At 60.1% G+C, this 23,439-nt stretch overlaps 3 protein-coding genes across 20 annotated transcripts in view; 2 read left to right on the forward strand and 1 right to left on the reverse strand.

Annotated features, from left to right (window-relative positions):
- Nucleotides 1–653: 653 nt before the first annotated feature.
- RUNDC3A (RUN domain containing 3A) lies at nt 654–7,112 on the forward strand. 2 transcript variants are annotated; one of them, XM_069877311.1, is made up of 11 exons: nt 654–805; nt 2,442–2,557; nt 2,736–2,869; nt 3,734–3,819; nt 3,945–4,034; nt 4,833–4,913; nt 5,050–5,215; nt 5,384–5,541; nt 5,850–5,987; nt 6,120–6,226; nt 6,437–6,828. In XM_069877311.1, exons 1-11 carry the CDS (start codon nt 699–701, stop codon nt 6,577–6,579), a joined length of 1,326 nt encoding a protein of 441 aa, XP_069733412.1. In that variant the 5' UTR covers nt 654–698; the 3' UTR covers nt 6,580–6,828. The 2 variants fall into 2 exon arrangements, with proteins under 2 accessions (XP_069733412.1, XP_069733413.1); XM_069877312.1 differs by lacking the exon at nt 6,120–6,226 and having other exon boundaries at nt 6,437–7,112.
- A 441-nt stretch (nt 7,113–7,553) lies between these two features.
- Nucleotides 7,554–13,813, reverse strand: SLC25A39 (solute carrier family 25 member 39). Of its 3 annotated transcripts, XM_069877315.1 has the most exons (12): nt 13,739–13,782; nt 12,016–12,121; nt 11,881–11,940; nt 11,209–11,253; nt 10,177–10,286; nt 9,998–10,065; nt 9,739–9,863; nt 9,059–9,232; nt 8,818–8,927; nt 8,609–8,690; nt 8,434–8,514; nt 7,554–8,347 (listed from the first exon to the last, which is right to left on the reverse strand). In XM_069877315.1, the coding sequence occupies exons 2-12, from the start codon at nt 12,107–12,109 to the stop codon at nt 8,229–8,231; spliced, it is 1,068 nt and encodes a 355-aa protein (XP_069733416.1). In that variant the 5' UTR covers nt 12,110–12,121; nt 13,739–13,782; the 3' UTR covers nt 7,554–8,228. The 3 variants fall into 3 exon arrangements, with proteins under 3 accessions (XP_069733416.1, XP_069733415.1, XP_069733414.1); XM_069877314.1 differs by lacking the exon at nt 11,209–11,253 and having other exon boundaries at nt 13,739–13,813; XM_069877313.1 differs by lacking the exons at nt 11,881–11,940; nt 12,016–12,121; nt 13,739–13,782 and having other exon boundaries at nt 11,209–11,653.
- Nucleotides 13,814–20,840: 7,027 nt separating this feature from the next.
- The window catches only part of MAPT (microtubule associated protein tau), a 47,594-nt gene continuing 44,995 nt past the window's right edge, over nt 20,841–23,439 (forward strand). For all 15 annotated transcript variants that reach the window (XR_011339160.1, XR_011339161.1, XM_069877284.1 and 12 more), the window contains exon 1: nt 20,841–20,914. The gene's annotated coding sequence lies outside the window, so the exon portion shown is untranslated. The remainder of the gene's footprint in view (nt 20,915–23,439) is intronic.

Raw genomic sequence — 23,439 nt, forward strand, 5'->3', positions numbered from 1 at the left:
TTCCCTGTTGCATCAGTGGGGAAACTGAGGCAGGGGGCTGGAAGCTTTGCTGGGGGGGGAGGGAACCGGATACTCCCTTGCTCCCCACCTGTATTTCCCTGTCGCATCAGTGGGGAAACTGAGGCACGGGGGGAAAAAGCAGGGGGCTGGGTGCATTGGGCGGGGGGGCAGCTGGACACTCACTTTACTCCCTTGCTCCCCACCCCAATTTCCCTGTCGCATCAGTGGGGAAACTGAGGCACGGGGCGAAAAAGCAGGGGGCTGGGTGCATTGCAGGGCTGGGGGTGAACTGGATACTCCCTTGCTCCCCACCCCGATTTCCCTGTCGCATCAGTGGGGAAACTGAGGCACGGGGGGGAAGCAGGGGGCTGGGTGCATTGCAGGGGGGTGTCCAACCCCTGCAGGGATCTATGATGCTCAGCATCCCTCCCAAAGCCTAGAGAGGGCGGGGGGGGGCGTCCAGCTCAGCCTTTTTTTTTTTTTGGGGTGGGGGGGAGCTTCCCGCATCCCCTCCCTCCCCAGGGAGCGGTTTGGGGGGCGGGAGCAGCCCCGCATCCCTCGGGGGGGGCGGCGCACGGGGTGTGGGGGGGGGGAGCCTGCGCGGAGAAAGAGGTGGGGGGGGGGGGTGAAGAAGGGGGTGTAGGGGGGGGGAGCCCCGGCGAGAAGGGGCATCGGCCGCGGCCCCGCGAGCGCCCTGCATGGCAGCGGGCTGCGTGCGGGCTGCCATGGCGCTGGGGCTCCCCTCCAAGAAAGCCTCTTCCAGGAACGTCGCCGTGGAGAGGAAAAACCTCATCACCGTCTGCAGGTCGGGGGGGGACCGGGGAGGGGGAGGGGGGGGGGAGAGGGACCCCCGCTGCTGGGGATGGGGAGGAGGGAGAGGGAGGGGAGGAGGAGGAGGGGGGTTAATTCTTCCCCCACACAAGGTTTGTTCGCGCTGGGGAGGGTGGTGATGCTGTATTTTTTTTATTATTATTATTATTTTTGCTGCTGCTGCAGTCGCTTTTGGGGGGGAAGATTCAGATTTGGAGGATGGGGATGCGGGAAAGGGGGGGCTGGGGGCGGTGGGGGGGCTGGGATGTAGCAGCAACACGGAGGATCCTGGTGATGATGGGGATGGGGGGGCGGGGGGTGGGGAGGGTTGGGGTCATAGGGGCTCCGGGGGGGCTCGGGGGGGTCGAGGGGGGGGGTGTCTGGGGTCGGGGACCCCCCCTGCGGGTTGGGGGGGGCAAGGAAGTGACGTCAGGGCCCCAGTCCGGGCGGCAGGGATGCAGGGATGCGGGCGGCAGGGATGGAGGATGGAGGGTTGCCATGGCGACGCCCGGCTGGACCAGCGCTGGGGGACAATGACGAGGACAGGGATGGGGTGGGGGGGACGGGATGGGGGGGAGCTGGTGGTCCCGGCCTGTCCTCAGCCCCTAAGCACAAGGATGCGGTGATGCCCCCCCAGCCCCAGGTTAGGGGGTGCTGGGCTGCGGCCGGAGCCTGGCCCTGGTAATGTGGGGGACCCCAAGGATCACAGGGTCACCATAGCAGGGACCTCCAGGCCCATCTTTGGGGTCTGAGAGCCCCCTGAATCTCCTCGCCGTGGCACGGGCACCTCTGTCACGACGCGGGGACCCCCCTGGATCTCCTCCCCCTGGCCTGGGGCACCTCCAGAGCTCTCATCCTGCCATCAGGATGTCTCCGGACCCTGCTACCGTGATAAGACACCCTTTACCTGCCCGCATGGGGATCCCCAGGCTCACCCTCCCAACGCACCAGGCGATCCCCCCCCCCATGCAGACACCTGCCCCGTCCTCCCCCATCCCGCCAGGCTCAGTGGGTCTCGTGTCTTCGGCATCGCTCTTCCCCGAGCACGAGCGGCGGGGCGGAAGGGGAAACCATCACCGCCCGCGTGCGGCCAGGGAGGAAGGGGGCCTTTGTTCGCCCTTCCTGGCCACTTGCACGGGGAGGGAGCAGCAGCCGCCCCACCGGGGTCCCCGGGGACGCAGGAACGCAGGGGTCAACGAGCCTGCAGCCTTCTTCCCGCTGCCAGGCCTGAACGCCAACATCTGCAAAAGCGATTTGCTTTCATAGACTCATAGAATGACCAGGTTGGAAGAGACCCACTGGGTCATCGAGTCCAACCATTCCCGTCAATCACTAACCCATGTCCCTCAGCACCTCGTCCACCCGTCCCTTAAACCCCTCCAGGGGAGGGGACTCAACCCCCTCCCTGGGCAGCCTCTGCCAGGGACCAATCACCCTTTCTGTGAAATATTTTTTCCTAATGTCCAGCCTGAACCTCCCCTGGTGGAGCTTGAGGCCATTCCCCCTTGTCCTGTCCCCTGTCCCTTGGGAGAAGAGCCCAGCTCCCTTTGTTGCTTAAAACCTCACGTGTGCGGAGTGGTGGCTGCAAGGTGCCCATCCCCTCCTACACACGGTGCTCGTCCTCTTGCCAGGTTCTCAGTGAAGACCCTGCTGGAGAAATACACGGCAGATCCCATCGATGACTCCTCCGAGGAGTTTGTTAACTTTGCTGCCATCCTCGAGCAGATCCTCAGCCACCGTTTTAAAGGTAACGGCAGCCTGCGGAGACAGGCACCCAGCGTGTCCCCATCCCCATCCTGGTGACACAGAGGGCGGGGATGCTCAAGCGCACTGGGGAGCGTGGCTGGGCTCCAGCGTGGGGATTTTCAGGCTGGCAGGGTTTGCCTCCACAGCAGCCCCTGACTGCAGCCCCTGGGTCCCCGCAGGCCCCGTCAGCTGGTTCAGCTCGGATGGGCAGCGCGGGTTTTGGGATTACATCCGCCTGGCCTGCAGCAAGGTCCCCAACAACTGCGTCAGCAGCATCGAGAACATGGAGAACATCAGCACCTCCAGGGCCAAGGTCAGGAAGGTGCCAGTCCCAGCCCTGTCCCTGTCCCCATTCCCTGTGCCATCTCTGTTTTGGTCGCTTCCATGTCTCCATCCCCATTCCTGGTCCTCTTTCCTTACACACCCTGGCCCTGGCACACGGACCCATCCTCCCCCCATCCCCATCCCATCTCCATCCTCTCCCCATCCATCTCCATCCTCTCCCCATGCCCATCCCATCTCCATCCTCTCCCCATCCATCTCCATCCTCTCCCCATGCCCATGCCCATCCTATCTCCATCCTCTCCTCATCCCCATGTCCATCCCATCTCCATCCTCTCCTCATCCCCATGCCCATCCCATCTCCATCCCATCTCCATCCTTTCCCTATCCATCTCCATCCTCTTGCCTTCCCCATGCCCATCCCATCTCCATCCTCTCCCTATCCATCTCCATCCTCTTGCCATCCCCATGCCCATCCCATCTCCAGCCCCGTGTCCATCCTATCACCATCCTCTCCCCATCCCCATGCCCATCCATCTCCATCCTCTCCTCATCCCCATCTCCATCTCCATCTTCTCCCTGTCCATCTCCATCCTCTCCCCATGCCCATCCCATCTCCATCCTCTCCTCATCCCCATGCCCATCCCATCTCCATCCTCTTCCAATCTCCACCCCGGCACATCCTCTCCCATCCTTGTTTCTCTCTCTGCCCCCATCCCTTCCTCTGCCCTCCCGCAGCCCCAATCTTAGCCTGTAAGGATCTCATGTGGTCACTGGAGTGAAACAGGAGCTGTGGGTCCCCACATGGGGGGGAAACGGAGCCCGAAGCGTGGTGGGGGTACAGCTGAGGGTGGCCCTCATCCTCAGGGCTGCCCCGCGGGGCGATGCCTTGCAGGGCCGGGCTTGGATCCGCGTGGCGCTGATGGAGAAGCGCATGTCCGAGTACATCTCCACAGCCCTGCGGGACACACGGACCACCAGGTGAGCAGCCCACGGCCACGGCCACGCCGGCACCACCCTGCAAGCACGAAGGGTGTGCGAGGGTGGGCACCATGGCGCGGTTCGGGTGCTGGTGGGTGCATGTGCAGAGATGGTTTTCCCTGTAGGCGGTTTTACGACGACGGGGCCATCATGCTGCGGGAGGAGTCGACGGTGCTGACGGGGATGCTCATCGGGCTCAGCGCCATCGACTTCAGGTAGCGGCGGGCGGCGTGGTGGGTTGTGAGCACCCTGCCCTGACTGCCCCGACCCTCTGCTCCTCCTGCCCTCGGGGCACAACAACCCTGGGCAGCCACAGACTAGGAGAGGTCTGGCTGGAAGCTGCCTGGAGGAGAAGGACCTGGGGGTGTTGGTTGAACAGGAGCCAGTGGGGGCCCAGGTGGCCAAGAAGGCCAATGGCATCTTGGCTTGGATCAGACACGGCGTGGCCAGCAGGGCCAGGGAGGTTCTTCTCCCTCTGGACTCGGCACTGGGGAGACCGCTCCTCGAATCCTGGGGTCAGTTCTGGGCCCCTCACCACAAGAAGGATGTTGAGGCTCTGGAGCGAGTCCAGAGAAGAGCAACGAAGCTGGTGAGGGGCTGGAGAACAAGAGGAGCAGCTGAGAGAGCTGGGGGTGTTTAGCCTGGAGAAGAGGAGGCTGAGGGGAGACCTCATTGCTCTCTGCAACTCCCTGAAAGGAGGTTGTGGAGAGGAGGGAGCTGGGCTCTTCTCCCAAGGGACAGGGGACAGAATGAGAGGGAATGGCCTCAAGCTCCACCAGGGGAGGTTCAGGCGGGACATTAGGAAAAAAAATTCATGGAAAGGGTCATTGGTCCCTGTCAGAGGCTGCCCAGGGAGGGGGTTGAGTCCCCTTCCCTGGAGGGGTTTAAGGGACAGGTGTACGAGGTGCTGAGGGACATGGTTTAGTGATTGATGGGAATGTTTGGACTCTATGATCTGGTGGGTCTTTTCCAACCTGGTGATTCTGTGATTCTATGATTCTGCTGCCGCTCAGCTTCTGCCTGAAGGGTGAGGTGATGGATGGCAAGACGCCCGTGGTCATTGACTACACCCCCTACTTGAAGTTCACGCAGAGGTAAGAGCCGTGGTGCCCTCCTGGGGTGGAGACCCCACTCTTCCAACCCTGAGGACCCCGCTGGAGCTCAGCCGGGCTCCCCACACGTGCCAGCCCCTGCTGCAGCGCGGCGCCTGCTGAGGCCCCGTTCCCCTAGCTACGACTACCTGAGTGAGGAGGAGGAGCGAGGCAGCGTGGAGAGCAGCACAAGCGAGGACAGCTCCCCCGAGCACCCCTACCTGCCCCTGGTCACCGATGAGGACAGCTGGTACAACAAGTGGCGCAAGATGGAGCAGAAGTTTCGCATCGTTTACGCGCAAAAGGTACCAGGGACCTGGGATGGGGCTGGCTGGGCACCAACCCCACTGGGATGCTCTCGGCTGGAGCATCCCTGCAACCCTCCCGGTACCCACAGTGCTTTGTCCCCAGCCCTCTCCTTATTACCCTGGGGACACGGAGCAGTGGGCACTGCTGATGGTGGCTTCGTGCAGGGGTACCTGGAGGAGCTGGTGCGGCTGCGGGAGTCGCAGCTGAAGGACCTGGAGGCGGAGAACAAGCGGCTGAAGCTGCGTCTGGAGGAGGTGATGGTGCAGAACCAGCTGGAGAAGAGGGAGCTGGAAGGCGTCATCCTGGAGCTCCAGGAGCAGCTGTGAGTGGGGACGTGGGAATGCTGGGGCACGGGGAGGGGGTGATGCCCTGGTTTGCAAGCGCCCCATGGATTCTGGAGGCGTGGGGGGTGTCTGAAGCCCCCTGACCCTGAGGGGCAGGGTGAGCACTGGGTCCCCATGTGCTGCAAGACATGGTGGGGTCTAAGTGTCCCGTACACCCCACGGGACACGGTAGGTGGCAGGTCCCCATGGGACGTGGCGGGCCCCCGATATCCCAGGAGCCACATCACCCAGCAGCTCCCCGGCACTCACAGCCGTGCTGGGTGCTGAGCATCTGCCTCTGGTGCAGGACGGGGCTGATCCCCTGCGAGAACCCGCAGCTGACCCAGCTCTCCAAGGAGATGGTGACGCCTCTGGTGAACCAGTGGCCTTCACTGGGGACCCTCAACGGCAACGAGAGCGGCTCGGACAGCAAGCTCTACAGGAGGTAACCCCCGCGATGGGGACAGAGCTGCACCCAGCACCCATCCATCCCGGGGAAACCTGCCCTAGGAGTCGGGGAGGGGGGGACAGGGAGAAGGGCTGGCCCTGGGGGGGGCTCAGCGCCGTCCCTCCGCAGGCACAGCTTCGTGAGCACCGACCAGCTCTCGGCCGAGAACAGCCTCAGCTCCGACTCCCAGCGCCTGGGCGAGGGCAAGCGCGAAGGCGAGCCCTGGGGGCCCTTGGGTAAGACCCCCCCCCCACCATAGGGAACCCCATGGGGCTCAGCACGCCCCCCAACACGCCCCCCAGGCATCTGGGCACCCCCTTCCCACGCTGAGGACGCCCAGGTTCCTCCTGGAGAGGTGGCCCCCCCATCCTCTTTCCCCTGGGGCAGGGTTGGGGTGCAGGGTGACAGCCCCCCCCCAACAGCAGCACCCCGCTCTGTGCCCGCAGGGAAGGACCCCACGCCCTCCATGCTGGGGCTCTGCGGCTCCCTGGCCTCCCTGCCCAGCTGCAAGTCCCTGGCCAGCCTCAAATCCAACGAGTGCCTGGTGAGCGACAGCACCGAAGCCAGCCCGACCCGCAGCCCCAGCTGAGACCCCCGTCGCCGTCCCACGGACCAGCCACGGCGGAGGACTGACCTCGTCCCCTCCCTGCGACCGACGAGGGACTTGCTGAAACACCTGGGGAGGCCAAGGGACGAGGATCCCCCTCCCCATCTTGACCCCCCAACCCCTGCTGCGCCTCGGCCCCCCAGCACCGTCCCTGGCTGGACGCACGGACGCGGTGGGATGGGAGATGTTGGACTGGCACCCAGAGGAGCTGGGGATGGGCTGGGGGGGGGGGATGAACTGCGGCAGGGTGGGGGACAGCGGGAGCAACTGCTGTAAAGAAGGGGGCTCAGGGGCAAAGCCCTCCGAGAGTGGTGGTCCAGGCACAGCCCCACGTCCATCCTGCTCAGTCCTCGGGCACCCAGCCGGGCTCTGCCTGCCCTCTAGTGCCCAGCCTCCCCCATCCCCTGCACCCCAGGGTCCCTGCTGGGGAGCAGCTATCCCTCCTTGCAACACCCCCCTTCTGTCAGGGATAAACCCCCTCTCCTCTCCTTCCCTGGGTTTCGGGTTGCTTGGGGTGATTTTGGTTTTTAATTCCACCCCCTCGGCCTTGTTGAAGCAAAAGGAATCAATAAACGCAGCAATCCGAGCTGGCCTCGCGATCTTCCCCCAGCCAGGAGGGGGGAAAGGGAGGAAAAGAGCCCTCGTACCCCAGCCACGAGGTCCCACCCCAGGCAGAGATGCCAGGGGACACAGGGGGCCAGCGCGTGTCCTTCAGCCCCACACCCCTCGTGTTCTGGGGACAAGGGCAGCACCTTCAGGACACAGGTCACCTAAACATGGGGCAGCCACTGCCCCACCAACCATGGGTGCAAGGAAGTCCCAGGGTCTCCTCACACCCCCAAAAACCCAGGCAGGGAGCAGGTGGATAGCAGCAGGGACGCAGCTGTCACTTGTGGAGATGCTCTGCCCAGCCCCAGCACACAGGGAGCAGGGGGAAAAAAAAAAAACCCTTGTCCTAAGAGACAAACACTATTTTATTTAAGAAAATAAGAGAAATTTCCCCCTGGAGTCCCAGGTCAAGGGACAGGGCACAGGCAGAGGTTTGCTGCCAGAGCACCTGCCAGCGCCCCCAGAGCAGCAGCGAGGTCTGTCCCCACCCAGAGTGCAGGCCCTGGGTCTGCCAGGGGCCAGGGACACCCTGAGCGGGTGGAGCAGTCCAGAGGGGGCTGACGTGTCCCCCCAAGCCACGGAGAGCAGGCAAGGGGGCACTGTGCGTGACGGAGGGCGAGGAGGGGCAGACTCCAGCGGAGGGGGCGTTGGGGCCAGCAGGTGCATGTGGACGAGCCCCTATAAGGATTTGGTCCTCACCAGAGTCTCAGCTCTTATCTTCTGCCCTGCCTAGGGCACCCTGTCCTCCCCAGAGCATCCACGGATCCAGCAGCAGCATCTATCCAGCCTCAAGGGATGAGCACAGGGGACTCCACACCCCACGCCCTCCCCTGTGTCCCAGCAGCCGGCACCGACGGCCCCAGCGGGGCTGGGGAGGGCCCTGTGCGTGGGGAGTAGCAAGGCAGAGTGAAGCACGAAGGCACTTGAGCGCAGACTGCTGCTCCCGGGGCGCGTTGCTGGGCACGGGGTCAGCGCTGCCCCCCCGGAGCACCAGCCGCAGCCAGCTCTGCCCCAGCCCCAGCTCACAACGCCCGCAGCCGCTGATCCTGGTTCAGCTTCTGGAAGAAGGTCTTGCCAAATTCATAGGTGCTGATCATGATGGCGCAGGCAGGGGCCACCTTGATGACCCGGGGCAGGAAACCTGCAAGGCCGGCGCCGTTAGCCCCTCGGTAACCCCAGGGAGCAAGCAAAGCCCAGCTCAGGGCAGGGCAGAGGGCACAGACCTACCTGCAAACAGCCCCCGGGTACCAGACTCGGCGCGGATGCGCTGCATGAGCAGCCAGGTTGAGGAAGGCTTGGAGGTTGTGACTGCAGGGAGAAGGGAGCGGGTGAGAGTCTGGGGACGCCCGGGTAACCCCAGGGAGCCCCCGCTGCCCCCCAGGCCCACAGCCCAGCCTCTCACCTGGGTGCACCTCACTGTCTCCCAGCTCGATCTGCCGCTGGGTCTTCACCACGTCGAAGGGCAGCGTCAGCACCGCAGCCACCTGCGAGGCCGGCAGCAGCCAGGTGGTTAGCGGGGCCAGTTCCACCATCGCCAGCGCCAACCCTTGCTCCCCAGCAGCACCAATCCTCCTGCTCTGAGCAGCGCAGCCCCCAGGGCCCCCAACTCACCGTCCCAGAGATGGCCCCAGATGCAAAGCTGATCATGAACGAGGCCTCCTCCAGACGGGCCCACCCGCAGAGCCACTGCCTCACCAGCTCGTAGTTAAACCAGTAGAGCGCTGCGAGATGAGAATCGCCAGTGCTATGAGAGGCAGCACCCAGCCACAGCTCCCTCTCCTCCCCGAGCACCGGGCTGCCCCGGCTCACACTCGCCAGCGCCGCTGCTCACTCCGTCCCGCCCCAGCCATACCTGAGAAGGGGACATCTCTGAGCACAGTGGGTCCCCAGCCCCTCCAGAGGGACAGCCAGCCACCCTGAGCCACCGCTGACTGGATGCAGAGGCCCAGCTCCCGGTAGCTGAGCTGGCGGGACTGCATCTTGGTGCGGATGAGCTCCAAGGGGCTGATGAGCGTCACGGCACCCACTGAAATGGAGGGAACATCAGGCATCAGCTCCATTTTACAGAATCATAGAATCACCAGGTTGGAAAAGACCCACTGGATCAGCGAGTCCAACCATTCCCATCAATCACTAACCCATGTCCCTCAGCACCTCGTCCACCCGGCCCTTAAACCCCTCCAGGGAAGGGGACTCAACCCCCTCCCTGGGCAGCCTCTGCCAGGGACCAATGACCCTTGCCGTGAAATATTTTTTGCTAATGTCCAGCCTGAACCTCCCCTGGTGGAGCTTGAGGCCATTCCCTCTCGTCCTGTCCCCTGTCCCTTGGGAGAAGAGCCCAGCTCCCTCCTCTCCACAACCTCCTTTCAGGGAGTTGGAGAGAGCAACGAGGTCTCCCCTCAGCCTCCTCTCAGCCATCCCAGAGCCATCGAAATGCTGTGGCACCAAACATGGGCCCCAAGAGACCCGCTGTGCCCTCCTGCAAGGATGCAGAGTGGGCCCAGGGGGACACTGAAGAAGAAAGATACTCACACCTGGCAAGGGCCCCAGCCAGCAAGGGGATGTGGGGACCCCGGCTCCCCGTCCGAGCATGCAGGTAGTCCCGGAGCTGGTCGTAGGTGGTGAAATAAATCACGGTAGCTGGCACAGCCATGACCCTGTCAAGGAGAAGGGGTGTGAGGGGGGTGGGTGCACCCTCCCAGGGGCTGTTGGGAGCCCTGGGACAGAAACCATGCGCCCAGGCAGGCGTTAGCACCCAAGGTGTGTCCCCCTCCCCCGAGCCCAAACTCACAGGGTGGGAGGCAGGCCGCTCCACAGAGACCTGATGCCCTCGTAGCGCGTGATCTTCACAAAGGCATCCTGGGGAGAGAGCAGAGCACCAGGAGAGGGGTTAGAGGAGACAAATGGGGAAGCATCCCCTCAGCACACACCCCCTCTGGGCCAGGGAGGGGGCCTGCCCACAGCCCTTACCAGCGTGCCAGTGAAACGTGTGGGGGCCTTGTACCAGGCAGTGCAGCCATTGCCGTTCTGGCAGACGTACAGATGGTCCATGAGGCCGTTGCAGTAGAGGAAACACTTCCCTGGGGGAGAAGGCAACAGCATCACTGTTAGATAGGAAACCCCTTCCCCTCTGCCCCACGCCCAGCCCGTGCGACCCTCTCTCTTTCAGGAGAGAACCAGACCCTCAACGCCTGAGTCTGGTGGGGACCAGGCCCAGACCAAGACCAGGAAATGACCCTCTAGCAAGGGTCTGACCAAGAGACCCACAAGGCGGGGGCATCCAGCCCCCCTCAGAGATGGGGGCACGGCAGGAGGCTCATGACTTGCTGAAGAGGAGGGAGCTGGGCTCTTCTCCCAAGTGACAGGGGCCAGGATGAGAGGGAATGGCCTCAAGCTCCACCAGGGGAGGGTCAGGCTGGACATTAGGAAAAAAAAAATTCATGGAAAGGGTCATTGGGCAGTGGCAGAGGCTGCCCAGGGAGGGGGTTGAGTCACCTTCCCTGGAGGGGTTTAAGGGACGGGTGGATGAGGTGCTGAGGGACATGGGTTAGTATTTGATAGGAATGGTTGGACTCAAGGATCCAGTGGGTCTTTTCCAACCTGGTGATTCTATGATTCTATTGTATGATTCAGCGTCAGCTCCGCTGCCCTGGCGCTGCAGGGAGCCAGCACGATCTCCCCACTGCGTTCTCACGCCAGGCAGCAAGGAGCAAACAGGGGGGCAAAGATCCCAGGGAACTTCAATATAGAAACAGGACAGACTGACAAGGCAGGACACGGACGGGTCTGTTGCACAACAGACCCTCCCAGCAGCGACCCAGGTACGCTGCACGGCCAGCCCCAAAGCAGGGCTGGGGATAATTGCAGCCCACAGACCGGAGAGAGACGTCCCCTCAGCCGAGGAGCCCGAGCTGCCACCAGCAGAGAAGGAAACCGGGGTCAAGGCTTGGGAAAGTGAAGCTGCTGGCGACAGGCACTACCCAGAGCCCCAGGCGTACTCACATGAGGCCTGCTGAGAGCCCCAGGGCACAGACCATGCTGGAAACACTGAAATACACAACGGGGACACACTAAGTGACAACACAGGGGATGTGCCACCTCCCCAGGCTGAGGCACACACATGCGTGTGAGCTCTGAGCCTGGCAGTGGGAGAGTTCCCTGGGTGAAGGGGGCTGAAAGGCCCTGCAGGCACTTCCCAAGCAGACCCTGTTGTCACCAAACCAGTCCCCTGGGACCAGCCCCAGCCTGCTACCCTCACAGGGAGGGGGGTAGATTGCAGGGGCAGAGCCCACAGGGTCTCTCCTGCCCTGTAGGAGCCGCAGGTAGCAGCATGGGGACCAGCACAAAGGCAGCAAGGCCAAGAGTGAGCAGGCTGAGCCTCTCCACCCAGCTCCCTGGTGGGAAGGGGGCTGCCAGGCACAGCACAGACCATGCTCAGCTTCACCACGGGACCATGGAGCGGGAAAGACGGAGCCGAGCATCAGCCCGGCTTCCCCAGCTGGGCCCCCCGAGCCTGTCAGAACGAGGGGCCCACGGTAACCTGCGACCTCGCGACGGGCCCACGCTCAGGAGCAGAGAAATCCCCATCACTGGCTCTGCCAACTGAGACATCCGCACGGTCTGCTCGCTGGCTGGGGATGGAGGGGGAGCCTGGCCTGCCCCGAGCGGGGTTACCTTTGGAGAAGGGCGTCCTCTGGGCCTGCAGACGGATCTTCACCACGTCCAGCGGCGTCACTGAAACGACACCATCCTTTAAGCACACCAGCCCGCACCACACCAGCCCCCCACGCCGCTCCCCGCACTCCTCACCGAAAAGGGAGGTGAGGATGGCACCGGTCCCCGACGCCAGCATCTGCTGCAGCGGCGTGATGCCCCTGCCGGGGCTCGGCGGCTCCTCGGCCATGGCGTTGTTCCCCTGCAACACACAGAACGAGGACACGCTCAGGGCTGGGGGTGCTCCGGGGGGGCTCCCTGGGACCCCCTGCCCCAGCGCAAGGACGGGCACCTTTGCTCGGGCTGCGCTATCGGCACCATGCAGGGCAGGCGCAGCCCTCCTGTAATCGTGCTGCTCCTTGGGGGGGACAGGGACCTCTCCTGGAGCCAGCTCAGCCCCGATAACACCCCCGGCCCCACCACTGGCAGCGGGCCCAGCCTCACAGGAGAGGTGGGGATGGTCCAGGTCAACCTTCCTCATCCTTGGGAAGGGAGGCTTATCCCCTCCCCGCGCTTGGAAAAATGAAGGGATGGGAAGGAACAAAGTCCAGAGATCAGCCACATCGCGGCAGCCTCCCCAGCACCGGCTGAGGAGACAACAGAGCCCAGCACAGCACTGAGGGGAAACCCCCCTTGCACAGGGCGTGCAAGCTTGAACAAGCACTCTGAAAGCAGTTTGCACATCCAAAGCCTTCTGCACGGCTCTCCCCACCAGACTTGCCAAGGCCAACACCTCTGCCCTCGGGAGGGTGGGGATTTCGCACCCCTCCTGTGGGAGCGGAATGTGGAGGAGCAAATCTGAGCACAAGCAAATCCGAGCACACCATGCAGGCTCAGGACCAGCTGCTCCCCCCACCACAGCCAGGGGATGGTCCTTGTGTCAGGACAGGGATACGGCCAGGGGGTCGTCCTGTCCCCTGTCCCTTGGGAGAAGAGCCCAGCTCCCTCCTCTCCACAACCTCCTCTCAGGGAGTTGCAGAGAGCAATGAGGTCTCCCCTCAGCCTCCTCTTCTCCAGGCTAAACACCCCCAGCTCTCTCAGACGCTCCTCTTGTTCTCCAGCCCCTTCCCCAACTTCGTTGCTCTTCTCTGGACTCGCTCCAGAGCCTCAACATCCTTCTTGTGGGGAGGGACCAGAACTGACCCCAGGATTCGAGGAGCAGTAAACAGTCTCCCTGATGGGAACGGTTGGACTCGATGATCCGGTGGGTCCTTTCCAACCTGGTGATTCTGTGATTCGTCATCTGACTCAGCAATTCCGCAAGGTCAGAGCAGCCACCGCTCCCTCCGTTACCGGCTACGGGCTCGCTCGGTGCCCGGGGAGGGGCCGAGGCCAGAGAAGACCCTTCCCTCTGAGCCGGCACAAACCCCTTCAGCAAACAGCGGGGAAAAATCGCCTCCCTCACAGCGCTGCGACACCAGAGCGGCTCGAAGGGCTTTGTGCCCCAGCACAGCCCCCTCCGAACTGCCCCATCCCGCTCCCTCCTCGCCTGGGAGCTGCTCCCTTTTCCACACGGGGAAAAAAAAACAACAACCCTAAAAACGTGTCCCGGAGCGCCGGAGAGGGAGGCGCTCGGGAGAGAAAGAAGCCGGCGGGACGAGAGGCGAGAGGGAAATCGAGGGAAAGGCGCTGCAGGCCCCGCGGGGAGCGCGGTCACCGGCGCGGCCGCTGCCCCGGGGCTCGCTCCCTGCTCCCCCCGCGGCGGCACCGGGAGCCGCCGTTCCCGGGAAAGCCGAGGCAGCGCCGGGGGGGGGGTGGGGGGGTGGGGAAGGGGGGGGGTCGCGGGGAGAGTGTGTGTGGGGTGGGGGGGCGGCCCCACCTGCTCATTCCAGCCCCGGGCAGCGGCACCGGCGGCGCCTCCGAGGAGCCTCGCGGGCGCGCGCCGCGCTCCCCGCCCTGCGCACGCGCCTTCCCGCGCGCGCGCCCCTCCCCCCCCACCAAGCTCCCGCCCTGCGCACGCGCCTTCCCGCGCGCGCGCCCCCCGCCAGCCCCGGGGAGGCCCTGCAGCCGTCAGCCCCCCACCCCAGACCCGCCCCCTCCCACCTCGCGCGCCCCCTGCAGGCTCCAAAGCGCCACTGCAGCCGCTCCACCCACCTCAGCGCCCCCCTGCCGGCCCCATAGCGCCTCTGCAGCCGCGCCCCCTGTCGGTCCCAAGCGGCGCTGCAGCCGTGAGCCCCCCCTCCTCCCCCTCCCCCCCCCCCCTCGCGCCCCCTGCAGGCTCCAAAGCGCCGCTGCAGCCGCTCCGCGCCCCCTGCCGGTCCCGGGGGGGCACTGCAGTCGCTATCCCCCCCACCCCCCCTCTATCCGCGCCCCCTGCGGGTCCCAAAGCGCCGCTGCAGCCGTCGGCCACCCCACTCCCACCCCGCCGCGCGCCCCCTACCGGTTCCAAAGCGGCGCTGCAGCTGCGCCCCCTGCCGGCTCCAAAGCTCCACTGCAGCTCCTCCACCCATACCCCCCCCCCACACACACACAGCGCCCCCTGCCGGTCCCGAGGCGGCGCTGCAGCCGCTCGCCCCGCTCTCCGCGGGGCAGCGGGGGTGGGTCTCGCGCGCCCCCGTGTGGTCGGGGCTGTGCCTTGCAGGCTGGCCGAGCGGGCCGAGGGGCCCTTGCACACTCACTGCGTTTTGCACACGCAGCGTGCGCTCACGCTCCCACGCCGGCAGAGCGGTCCCTTGCACACGCAGGGCGCCGGCAGAGGCTGTGTCTTGCTCCACTGTCCGTGCTGGCAGGCGTTTGCCTTGCACGCTCACCCTGCTGGCAGGGTTGTGCCTTGCACACTTGTGCTTTGCACACTTGGTGGGTTGGAAGCTGTGCTCATGGCATGTCATCGTCCCAGGGCCACCGGGGCTTGCACACCCGCCCAGCCAGAGGCATTGAGGTGTGCTTGCTGCCCGTGCCGGAGGCCGCAGGGTGGGCTGGACGCTGGACACTGAGCCCTGATCATAGAATCATAGAATCATAGAATCAACAGGTTGGAAAAGACCCACCAGACCATCGAGTCCAGCCATTCCCATCAATCACTAACCCATGTCCCTCAGCACCTCGTCCACCCGGCCCTTAAACCCCTCCAGGGAAGGGGACTCAACCCCCTCCCTGGGCAGCCTCTGCCAGGGACCAATCACCCTTGCCGTGAAATATTTTTTCCTAATGTCCAGCCTAAATCTCCCCTGATGGAGCTTGAGGCCATTCCCTCTCGTCCTGTCCCCTGTCCCTTGGGAGAAGAGCCCAGCTCCCTCCTCTCCACAACCTCCTCTCAGGGAGTTGCAGAGAGCAATGAGGTCTCCCCTCAGCCTCCTCTTCTCCAGGCTAAACACCCCCAGCTCTCTCAGATGCTCCTCTTCTTCTCCAGCCCCCTCACCAGCTTTGTTGCTCTTCTCTGGACTCGCTCCAGAGCCTCAACATCCTTCTTGTGGTGAGGGGCCCAGAACATAACAGCAGGTAGCTCCCAAAACCCCCTGGAAGGCTCCCAAAACCCTGTGCAGCCCCGGCAGGTGACGTGTGGCTGGCTGTGGGTGCCCAGGATGAGCCCCCACGCTGCTCCTGCTGCTGTGTCCTCCTGGTATCCAGCAGCTAAGGGCTCCCGGTGCCTCTGTGCCAATGTGACAACTTCACCGCAAAACCTGCTCATAGAATCATAGAATCACCAGGTTGGAAAGGAACTGCTGGATCAGCGAGTCCAACCATTCCCATCAATCACTAACCCATGTTCCTCAGCACCTCGTCCACCCGGCCCTTAAAACCCTCCAGGGAAGGGGACTCAACCCCCTCCCTGGGCGAGATATTTCATGGGAATGCAGAATGCAATCTTCTACCATACTTTTGAGCAGGGTCTACAGAGAAGCACCAGCAAACTCTGCATCTTGGGGACGCAGGTGTACGGCATCCTTCTGCTTGCACTCGCTGCCCTTCCACGACACCAGGACCAAGAGAGTCCCAACTTTATTTGATGTGAGGCCAGGAACCTCACAATTCCCTCAAGGTCACTTAAGTGGAAACATCCTATAACTCCCTGTTGAGTCAGCTCTGCCTCTTACAGATACACGGGGTTTAAGTGATCTGGAAACCCTCTTGTAGAAACATAATAATGATTAATTTAAAACAAGTATTTCCTTAGGGATATTGTGCCTTATCTTCTATTTGTAGGTGTCTGTGCGCCTTCCACAATGCTCAACTGGAAAGAAAAATGAACAATCTCTTTCCAGCTAGGGTGGGGTTCAGAGGAAGGGTCTAAGATGGTCTAAGTGCCTTGGCCTCCAGTTGTCAGATCTCCCCGTTTGCTGCAGCGATCGGAGGGAAGTGGGGAAGTTGTTTTTCCCATGCTCAGTGCCGCTGAGAGGTGAGGACCTTGCCTGCTGGCTCTTTCTGCTGAGTCACAGCCGCTCGCTGCCTGCACAGTCCTAACACCGAGGCTGTTTCTGTCTCTGATTCGCATCTTTACAGCTCAGCGGGGGCTATCGGGGCATATCATGCTCCAATTGCCTGGGAAAATGAAAAGTAAGTTGACTTCAGTGGAAGAAGACGCTGTTCGAGTCACAAATGTGTGCGTTTAATTTCAGCTTGTGAGGCATGGAGCCAGCTTAGCTATGATCCCCCCCATCCAGTTGCACGGAGAGTCGGAGCTGCTGGGGCAGGTTTGCATGAGCCGTGCTCTGTCTGCTCAGCACGGGTCTGGGTATTCCCTACTGTTCTTCTGTTATCGAGAGGGCACAAGCGTGGCTGGGAAAATGCTTGTGTAACGCCCAGCTCCCTGCTGCCATCTCCGTGGAGAAGCTTCAGAGCAGGCGAGCTTACGAAACCCAGCTGGCTCCCTAGTCCGATGCCATGTGGGCATCAGCAGCCGTGCCCCGGGAAAGGAACCTGGGGTCTGCGTCTGCCTGGGGCTTCCTTATTTAGGAAGGGGTCAGCCTGTGATCTATCAGCATTCCATAGCATCTGGAATTATTTCAGAAAGATCAATCCTGTCTCCTTGCTAGAAACCATTTTGAAAGCTATTAACCCATTTCCTTTTATTTTGAGGTGAACTTGAAGAGCCAGGTTGCAAACGGGGTCTCGGTAGCGCTGTAATGGAATGAAGCTAGTGCAGAATTTGACTATTTCTTTGCAGCTAGGGCCATTATGGTTTTGCAAAAGCCATCTTTAATCTGCTTTAGGTGACCGAAATGAAGCAGTGTGTGTCCCTGAGGACATCAGAATTAAACTCACTATAACCCAATATTCACCCACACAGCTGCAGTTTTGCAGGTGAGACCTGAGAAATGCCACCTGACCCTACGATACAGCTTGATACAGTCATGAAACCAGCTGCAAAACTCACCTGCAAGGAAAATGAGCCCTGTGTTATGAATGAGGAAACAGACATGGAAGCTAAACACTTAACGCTTTCCTTCCTAAAGGTTTCCTTTATAATTTGATGTTAAAAATAGCGTCTTTTTTTTGTAGCTAGCAGCAGTGTGGGATGACAGGAATGGGAGGAATAAAGAGCCTGGACTGAGTTAGAATGGTAGGATAAATTCACAGATCCTTTTCCCCGTAAGCAACCCCCCACGAACAAGAAGTAGCCACAAGAGCTCTGCAGTGATTAAAGTCGATGCCAGCCGTCAGCCTGCTGTGGGTCCAGGTAGGAAATCTGCCTGCGGTGTTTCTCTCAGTTCCTCTTAGCCAGCAGAAGAGCTATTGCCTTGAGTTCATTTCTCTTGGGGCTGGCAGCACTCAGCTGCACCTCGGGACTCAAACTCTTCCAGCAGTTCCCGTAACATCGAGGCATTCCTGCAGCAGCATCCTGCATCCACCCAGGCCAAAACAGCATCTGCCTGCCAAGAGGGTTGCTGCACTTGAGATATAATACAAAATGAGTGTCTTGCTGCACCGTGGAGCCTTGGGGATGGATCTGCAGGAAGCTCGAGGTGTGGGTGAGGTGTGGGGAGCAAGAGCACCTGAACGCGGCAGCCTCCTCCCAGTTCTGACATGGACATTCAGCCCATGTTCTTGTTGTCCCTGCAGGGTGTTGGTGAGAAGCCGGATGAAGATTTGATTCTTTCTTTGCAGTAATCTTGCTTACCAAGAAGATCCACGTGCTTCCACTTCTCTGAAAATAGATAGAATCCAACAGCCATTTGATGGGTCTTTGCTCACTGGCTTACGACGTGTGGAGCATTTTTTCTGGGAACCCCAGCTGGCAGTGCTGGGGTTCACCTCGCTGCTGTGTTTAATTCTTGACCAGCCTTTTATCTTCTAAAAAGCGAGAATGTGGGAAGAGTGGCTGTGCCTGAACATCAGCTGGATCTGGGTAACGGTGCTTCCCGGCCCGTGATTGCCTGGATCCAAGGGGAATCAGTGCCTGGAGAGCAGGCAAAGCTGAGCTTTGAGGTGACTGCAGGAAGCCACATGTCACCATCCCAAGTACTTTGTGTTAACAAATGAGGGCAGGGAGTCCCTTTTGGTTTTGTCACCTTTAGATGAAGAAATAGTCCTGTTAGATGACTGATTCACATTCAATCTTGTGTTCTCAGTGCTTCTGTATCGCCTGTAGGAAGAGCTGCAGTTCCAGAATTGGACTCTAGCTGCTTGCACTCTTCTGTTCAAATTCACCTCGTTCCTTTCCTCACAAGCACAGATCCCCTTGTAGCACTGGATCTTTTATTTTACTGTTCCCAAAGCAGTGGTGTTTTTTTGTGGAGATGTGTCTACCCTGGGAAAATCCTCCAACTAATTTAAAATAGATACTTGTTCGCCAGTTTAAAAAGGGGCGGAAAAGAGCTGTACCCGTGGTTTTAGATACCTCGCCTGTTTCTACTGACCTGAAAAAACTACTTCACGGTGTTGCATGTTCATAATCCAGAATTTTTCCCCCTCAAATTATTGTACTTTGTACTTAGGAAGTTATTGATACTGTAGAAAGGGAAGGGCTTTGACTCTCCATGAGGCCACAAGATACCTTGAGACCTTTATTCCAAACTGAGATGGACTGTTTCCAGTCCGGCCTCCTGTTAAAAACCTCTGGTGCTGCAGGTTCCATATGAAGCAGGCAAGGTGAAGGGGGATTTTTTTTCTGAGAATGACTCGTTTCTTCAGCCTGTCTCTCTGCTTTCCAGTATTTCAGGCTGGACTGAGGGTTCTATACTGGGTGGCAGGGGAACCCCGGTGCTCCTGTGCACCACTGCCTGCCTCATCTCTTGAACCAGATGCCGATTACAGCAGCCACCACGGCTTCTCCATGTCGATCTGTTGTACATGAAGCTGGAGGCGTGTGGGTAACGGCTGCAGAGCTGCTGGCCTTGGGTGGAAGGCTGTTTTCCCTTTGTTAGCATGGAGCTTACCAGTGGACTGAATAGAATCATAGAATCATAGAATCACTAGGTTGGAAAGGACCCACTGGATCATCAAGTCCAACCATTCCCATCAATCACTAAACCATGTCCCTCAGCACCTCATCCACCCGTCTTTTAAACACAGCGGCAGACTTTAAACACGATGGCTGCAGTCCATGTTTCCTGCTAGGGGCTGGCATGGAAGGAGAGGGGATGGCGAGGAAGGAGGGGGTGGTGATGAAGGAAGGGGGATGGCTTGGAAGGAGAGGGGATGGCGAGGAAGGAGAGGGGATGGCGAGGAAGGAGAGGGGATGGAGAGGAAGGAGAGGGGATGGCGAGGAAGGAGGGGGGATGGCGAGGAAGGAGGGGGGGTGGAGACGAAGAAGGGGGGATGGCGAGGAAGGAAGGGGGATGGCGAGGAAGGAGAGGGGGATGGCGAGGAAGGAGAGGGGGTGGAGACGAAGAAGGGGGGATGGCAAGGAAGGAAAGGGCATGGCGAGGAAGGAGAGGGGATGGCAAGGAAAGAGGGGGAATGGCGAGGAAGGAGAGGGGATGGCAAGGAAAGAGGGGGAATGGCAAGGAAGGAGGGGGATAGCGAGGAAGGAGGGGGGATGGTGAGGAAGGAGGGGGGATGGAGACGAAGGAGAGGGAGTGGAGGCGAAGGAGAGGAGATGGTGGCAAAGGAGGGGGGATGGCAATGAAGGACAGGGGATGGTGACGAAGGAGGGGGGATGGCAATGAGGAAGGGGGGATGGCAATGAAGGAGAGGGGAATGGCGAGGAAGGAGGGGGGATGGCAATGAAGGATAGGGGATAGCGAGGAAGGAGAGGGGGTGGAGACGAAGGAGAGGGGATGGCAAGGAAAGAGAGGGGATGGCGAGGAAGGAGGGAGGATGGCGAGGAAGGAGAGAGGATGGTGATGAAGGAAGGGGGATGGCGACGAAGGAGAGGGCATGGTGACGAAGGGGAGGGGATGGCAATGAAGGAGAGGGGATGGCAAAGAACGTGAGTGGATGGCGACCAAGGAGAGGGGATGGTGATGAAGGAGAGGGGATGGCGTTGGTGGTGAGGGAGCCGTTAGTGTTTTCCAGCTCCTTGGACGCCTCCTTGGACCCTGAAGGTGCCCATGCGGCAGGGCCGGCTGCAAGACCCCATCCATCTCGTGCCAACGAGCCAAAATCATAGAATCACCAGGTTGGAAAAGACCCACTGGATCATCGAGTCCAACCATTCCCATCAATCACTAACCCATGTCCCTCAGCACCTCGTCCTCCCGTCCCTTAAACCCCTCCAGGGAAGGGGACTCAACCCCCTCCCTGGGCAGCCTCTGCCAGGGACCAATGACCCTTTCTGTGAAGTTTTTTCCTAATGTCCAGCCTCACGGGGCCCCCATTTTCACCGTCAGGTGAAAATGGGGGCCCCGTGAGGCTGGACATTAGGCTAAAACGCCACCTTGGGGCTTGGGGGGGGTGGTGTGAGGCAGCCGCGCGCCTCCCTCAAACAAAAGAGCGCGGCGGCCGCTCCCTCCTTCTGCGCATGCGCGGGCCTCGACCGGCTTGGAGCGGGGGGGGGGGGGGGGGGGCTCGAGCCCCGCCGCGCATGCGCGCTCCCGCCGCGCCCCCCTCCCCTCACGGCGAAGGTTCCCGAGCGCGCGCCCCCGCCGCCGCCGCCGCCGCCCCGCACCGGCAGGTAGGACCGGGAGAGATGGGGATGTTGAAGGGAGGGGGCCACCAGCCCCTCGTCTATTCCCCATCCCCTCGTCTATTCCCCATCCCTCTCCCTTTTCCTGGGGATTGTGGAGACGAGGCGGGGGGGTTGAGGCGTTACCGGGGGCCGTTACCGGCGGTTTTTTTCCCCCGTTTTCCCGTTTTTTCTTTGTTTTCAGCCCCATCTCACCGAGGCGAACGCCCAGTCACCCTTCCCGGGCGTTGCGGGGCATTTAAACCCACCCCGGGGGCACAAACCGCTGCGTTCGGGGTCCCTCCCTGCGAGAAAACGCATTTATTTATTTATTTTCCCCATTCATTTATTTATTTTTTAAATTTTTCTCTTTAAACGCAATCCTGGAGCTTCTCCTTCCATCCACGGGTGGCTCCGCTGCAGCCGCATCATCTGGGGACCCGCAGGTGCCAAACGCGTGTGTGACTGTGCGGGACCCAATTTCCCTGCTGAGGGTCATTAATTTGCTGCTGTCTTGCAGCTGATGACTTTTTCTTTATTTTTTATGCTTTTCCTTTGCAGCGGTTCAGATTTTTTTGCCTTTTTAAAATTTTTTTTTCCTGAAGGTGGTCATTAAAACAGGTCTCAGTTGGGCATTTCCAGGCTGATCTTGAGAGGAGGAGTATTAATTGTCTCTAGAAATGAGTAAGAGCCTAACCCGGTTACGCTTTGTTCCATCTTGCTATGCGAAATGCTTGTTTTTTCTCCTCAGCCGCACATTTTAGGGGAAAAAGGAGGTGCTGGCTGGCTGACCTGCAATCCATGAAGGTTGTCCAGGCAGATAATTCATACCTGATAGAGCTGCGTTTTCTTATTCTCGCTCTAGATAGAATAATGGTGTTGGGAAGGCTGTGGCGTGCTTCCCTGTGCCAGCATAGGATCAATGTGCTGCTGAATGCCCTTGGAAACGAAGGTTTGTATTCAGGACTTTGCAATTAAGATGCAGGTGGGGTTTGCTTTTGAGACCCAGGTGTTGTGCTCCTGGGAAAGGTGATGCCTGTCCCACAGGTTGGTTGCCTGAGTCTCCATCCTCCATATGGTTTGACTGCAGCATGAGAAGATCTTAGCACAATTGAGTCTTGAACGCGTATAGCTGAATGTGAAGCGTCTGGTGAGCTCTTTTTTCATTTAAGATGTTATTAGTATGTGCACAGAGGTGTCTTGTGCTGCCGGTCTCTTCATCTTGCCCACCAAAATGGGCAGATGTTGACCCTCGAGAAACTGGAACTAAACCAGCTCTGCTTATTTCAGTGAGTGAAAGCGTGAAGCATGGTTGTCATCCTTGGAAGCCTTTAAAGGAAGACTCTGTTCTCCCTAAAGGGCTGTTTGTTCAGCCCTGTTCTGCAATAGCTCACTGCTGATCCTCAGCTTTTGGGTGAACTTGTTGCAAAGGTCCCATCTGAAGTGAACACGCGACACATCAAGATGTCATGGTCATTGCCCAGGAGAGCCAGGCTGTCAGCTCCCTCTAAGGGGCAGGTGGCATGACAGATAAGACATGGACATTTATCCTTCATCAGCTGGGATTAGCTGAGATGAGGACAGAAGTGGCAGGACCTCTGTGCACCTTGTAGGGAGCTCCAATGGAGAGGAGAGGGCTCCAGTCCCTGCAGGTGGCAAGGTTGATAGTATGGGCTTTGTGTCCCTCCTTCCCTCATTACTGACCCTTTTCAAGTAGTGTTAAGTTTTTATGGGTCAGGTTTCTAATATAGGTGTTCTCATCCTGCATCCGTTCCTCTGCGTTGCCTCTGTGCCCTCTGCTTTCGGCCTCCTCCTTCTCAAGTCAGTCCAGTCAAACTGTCCCATTCCCTCTCTGCTTAATAAGTTATAATTGCAGCAGGACCCAGATGGACCAAGTAAACATTTTTATGTGTCCTTAACAAATAGTGCTGCAGCTTTCTAGGGCAGGAGGGAATGGTGTCAAGTTGCGTCAGGGGAAGTTTAGATCGGACGTTAGGAAAGATTTCTTCATAGAAAGGGTTATCAAGCAGTGGAACAGGCTGCCCAGGGAGGTGGTTGAGTCACCGTCCCTGGAGGTGTTTAAAAAGCGAGCAGGTGAGGTGCTTGGGGACGTGATTTAGTAGTAGACAGGTACAGTTGGAGATGATAATCTCTAAGATCTTTTCCAATATAATGATGCTATGATTCTATTTCTCATTTCCTTCCCGAAAACTGCGGGGAAGTCTTCCCCTGGCCAGGAGAGCAGTCCCCATAGCATCAAAATGAGGGCAATGTGGCTCTGCAATGGCTCTTTCCAGGTTGAGGCTGCCCCTTGTGTATCTCTCGAGGGACACTTGTTGAGGCTAGTAAGGTGGATGTCTTAATCTTCTGCTTCTCACGCTCCTCTGTGTCGTTTCATAGAATGGTTCTTCTTTGCATCCTCGTGGATCTGTGTTGCATCATTGTCTTTTGTCAGGGTTTTGCCAGCCGCAGGATTTGGAAGCATTTTGGTACCGCCTTGCTCCTTGCATGTGTGCTGGGGCGTAGCTGAGCCC

This window comes from Phaenicophaeus curvirostris, chromosome 26 (genome assembly GCF_032191515.1).
Source record: "Phaenicophaeus curvirostris isolate KB17595 chromosome 26, BPBGC_Pcur_1.0, whole genome shotgun sequence".
Lineage (NCBI taxonomy): Eukaryota > Metazoa > Chordata > Aves > Cuculiformes > Cuculidae > Phaenicophaeus > Phaenicophaeus curvirostris.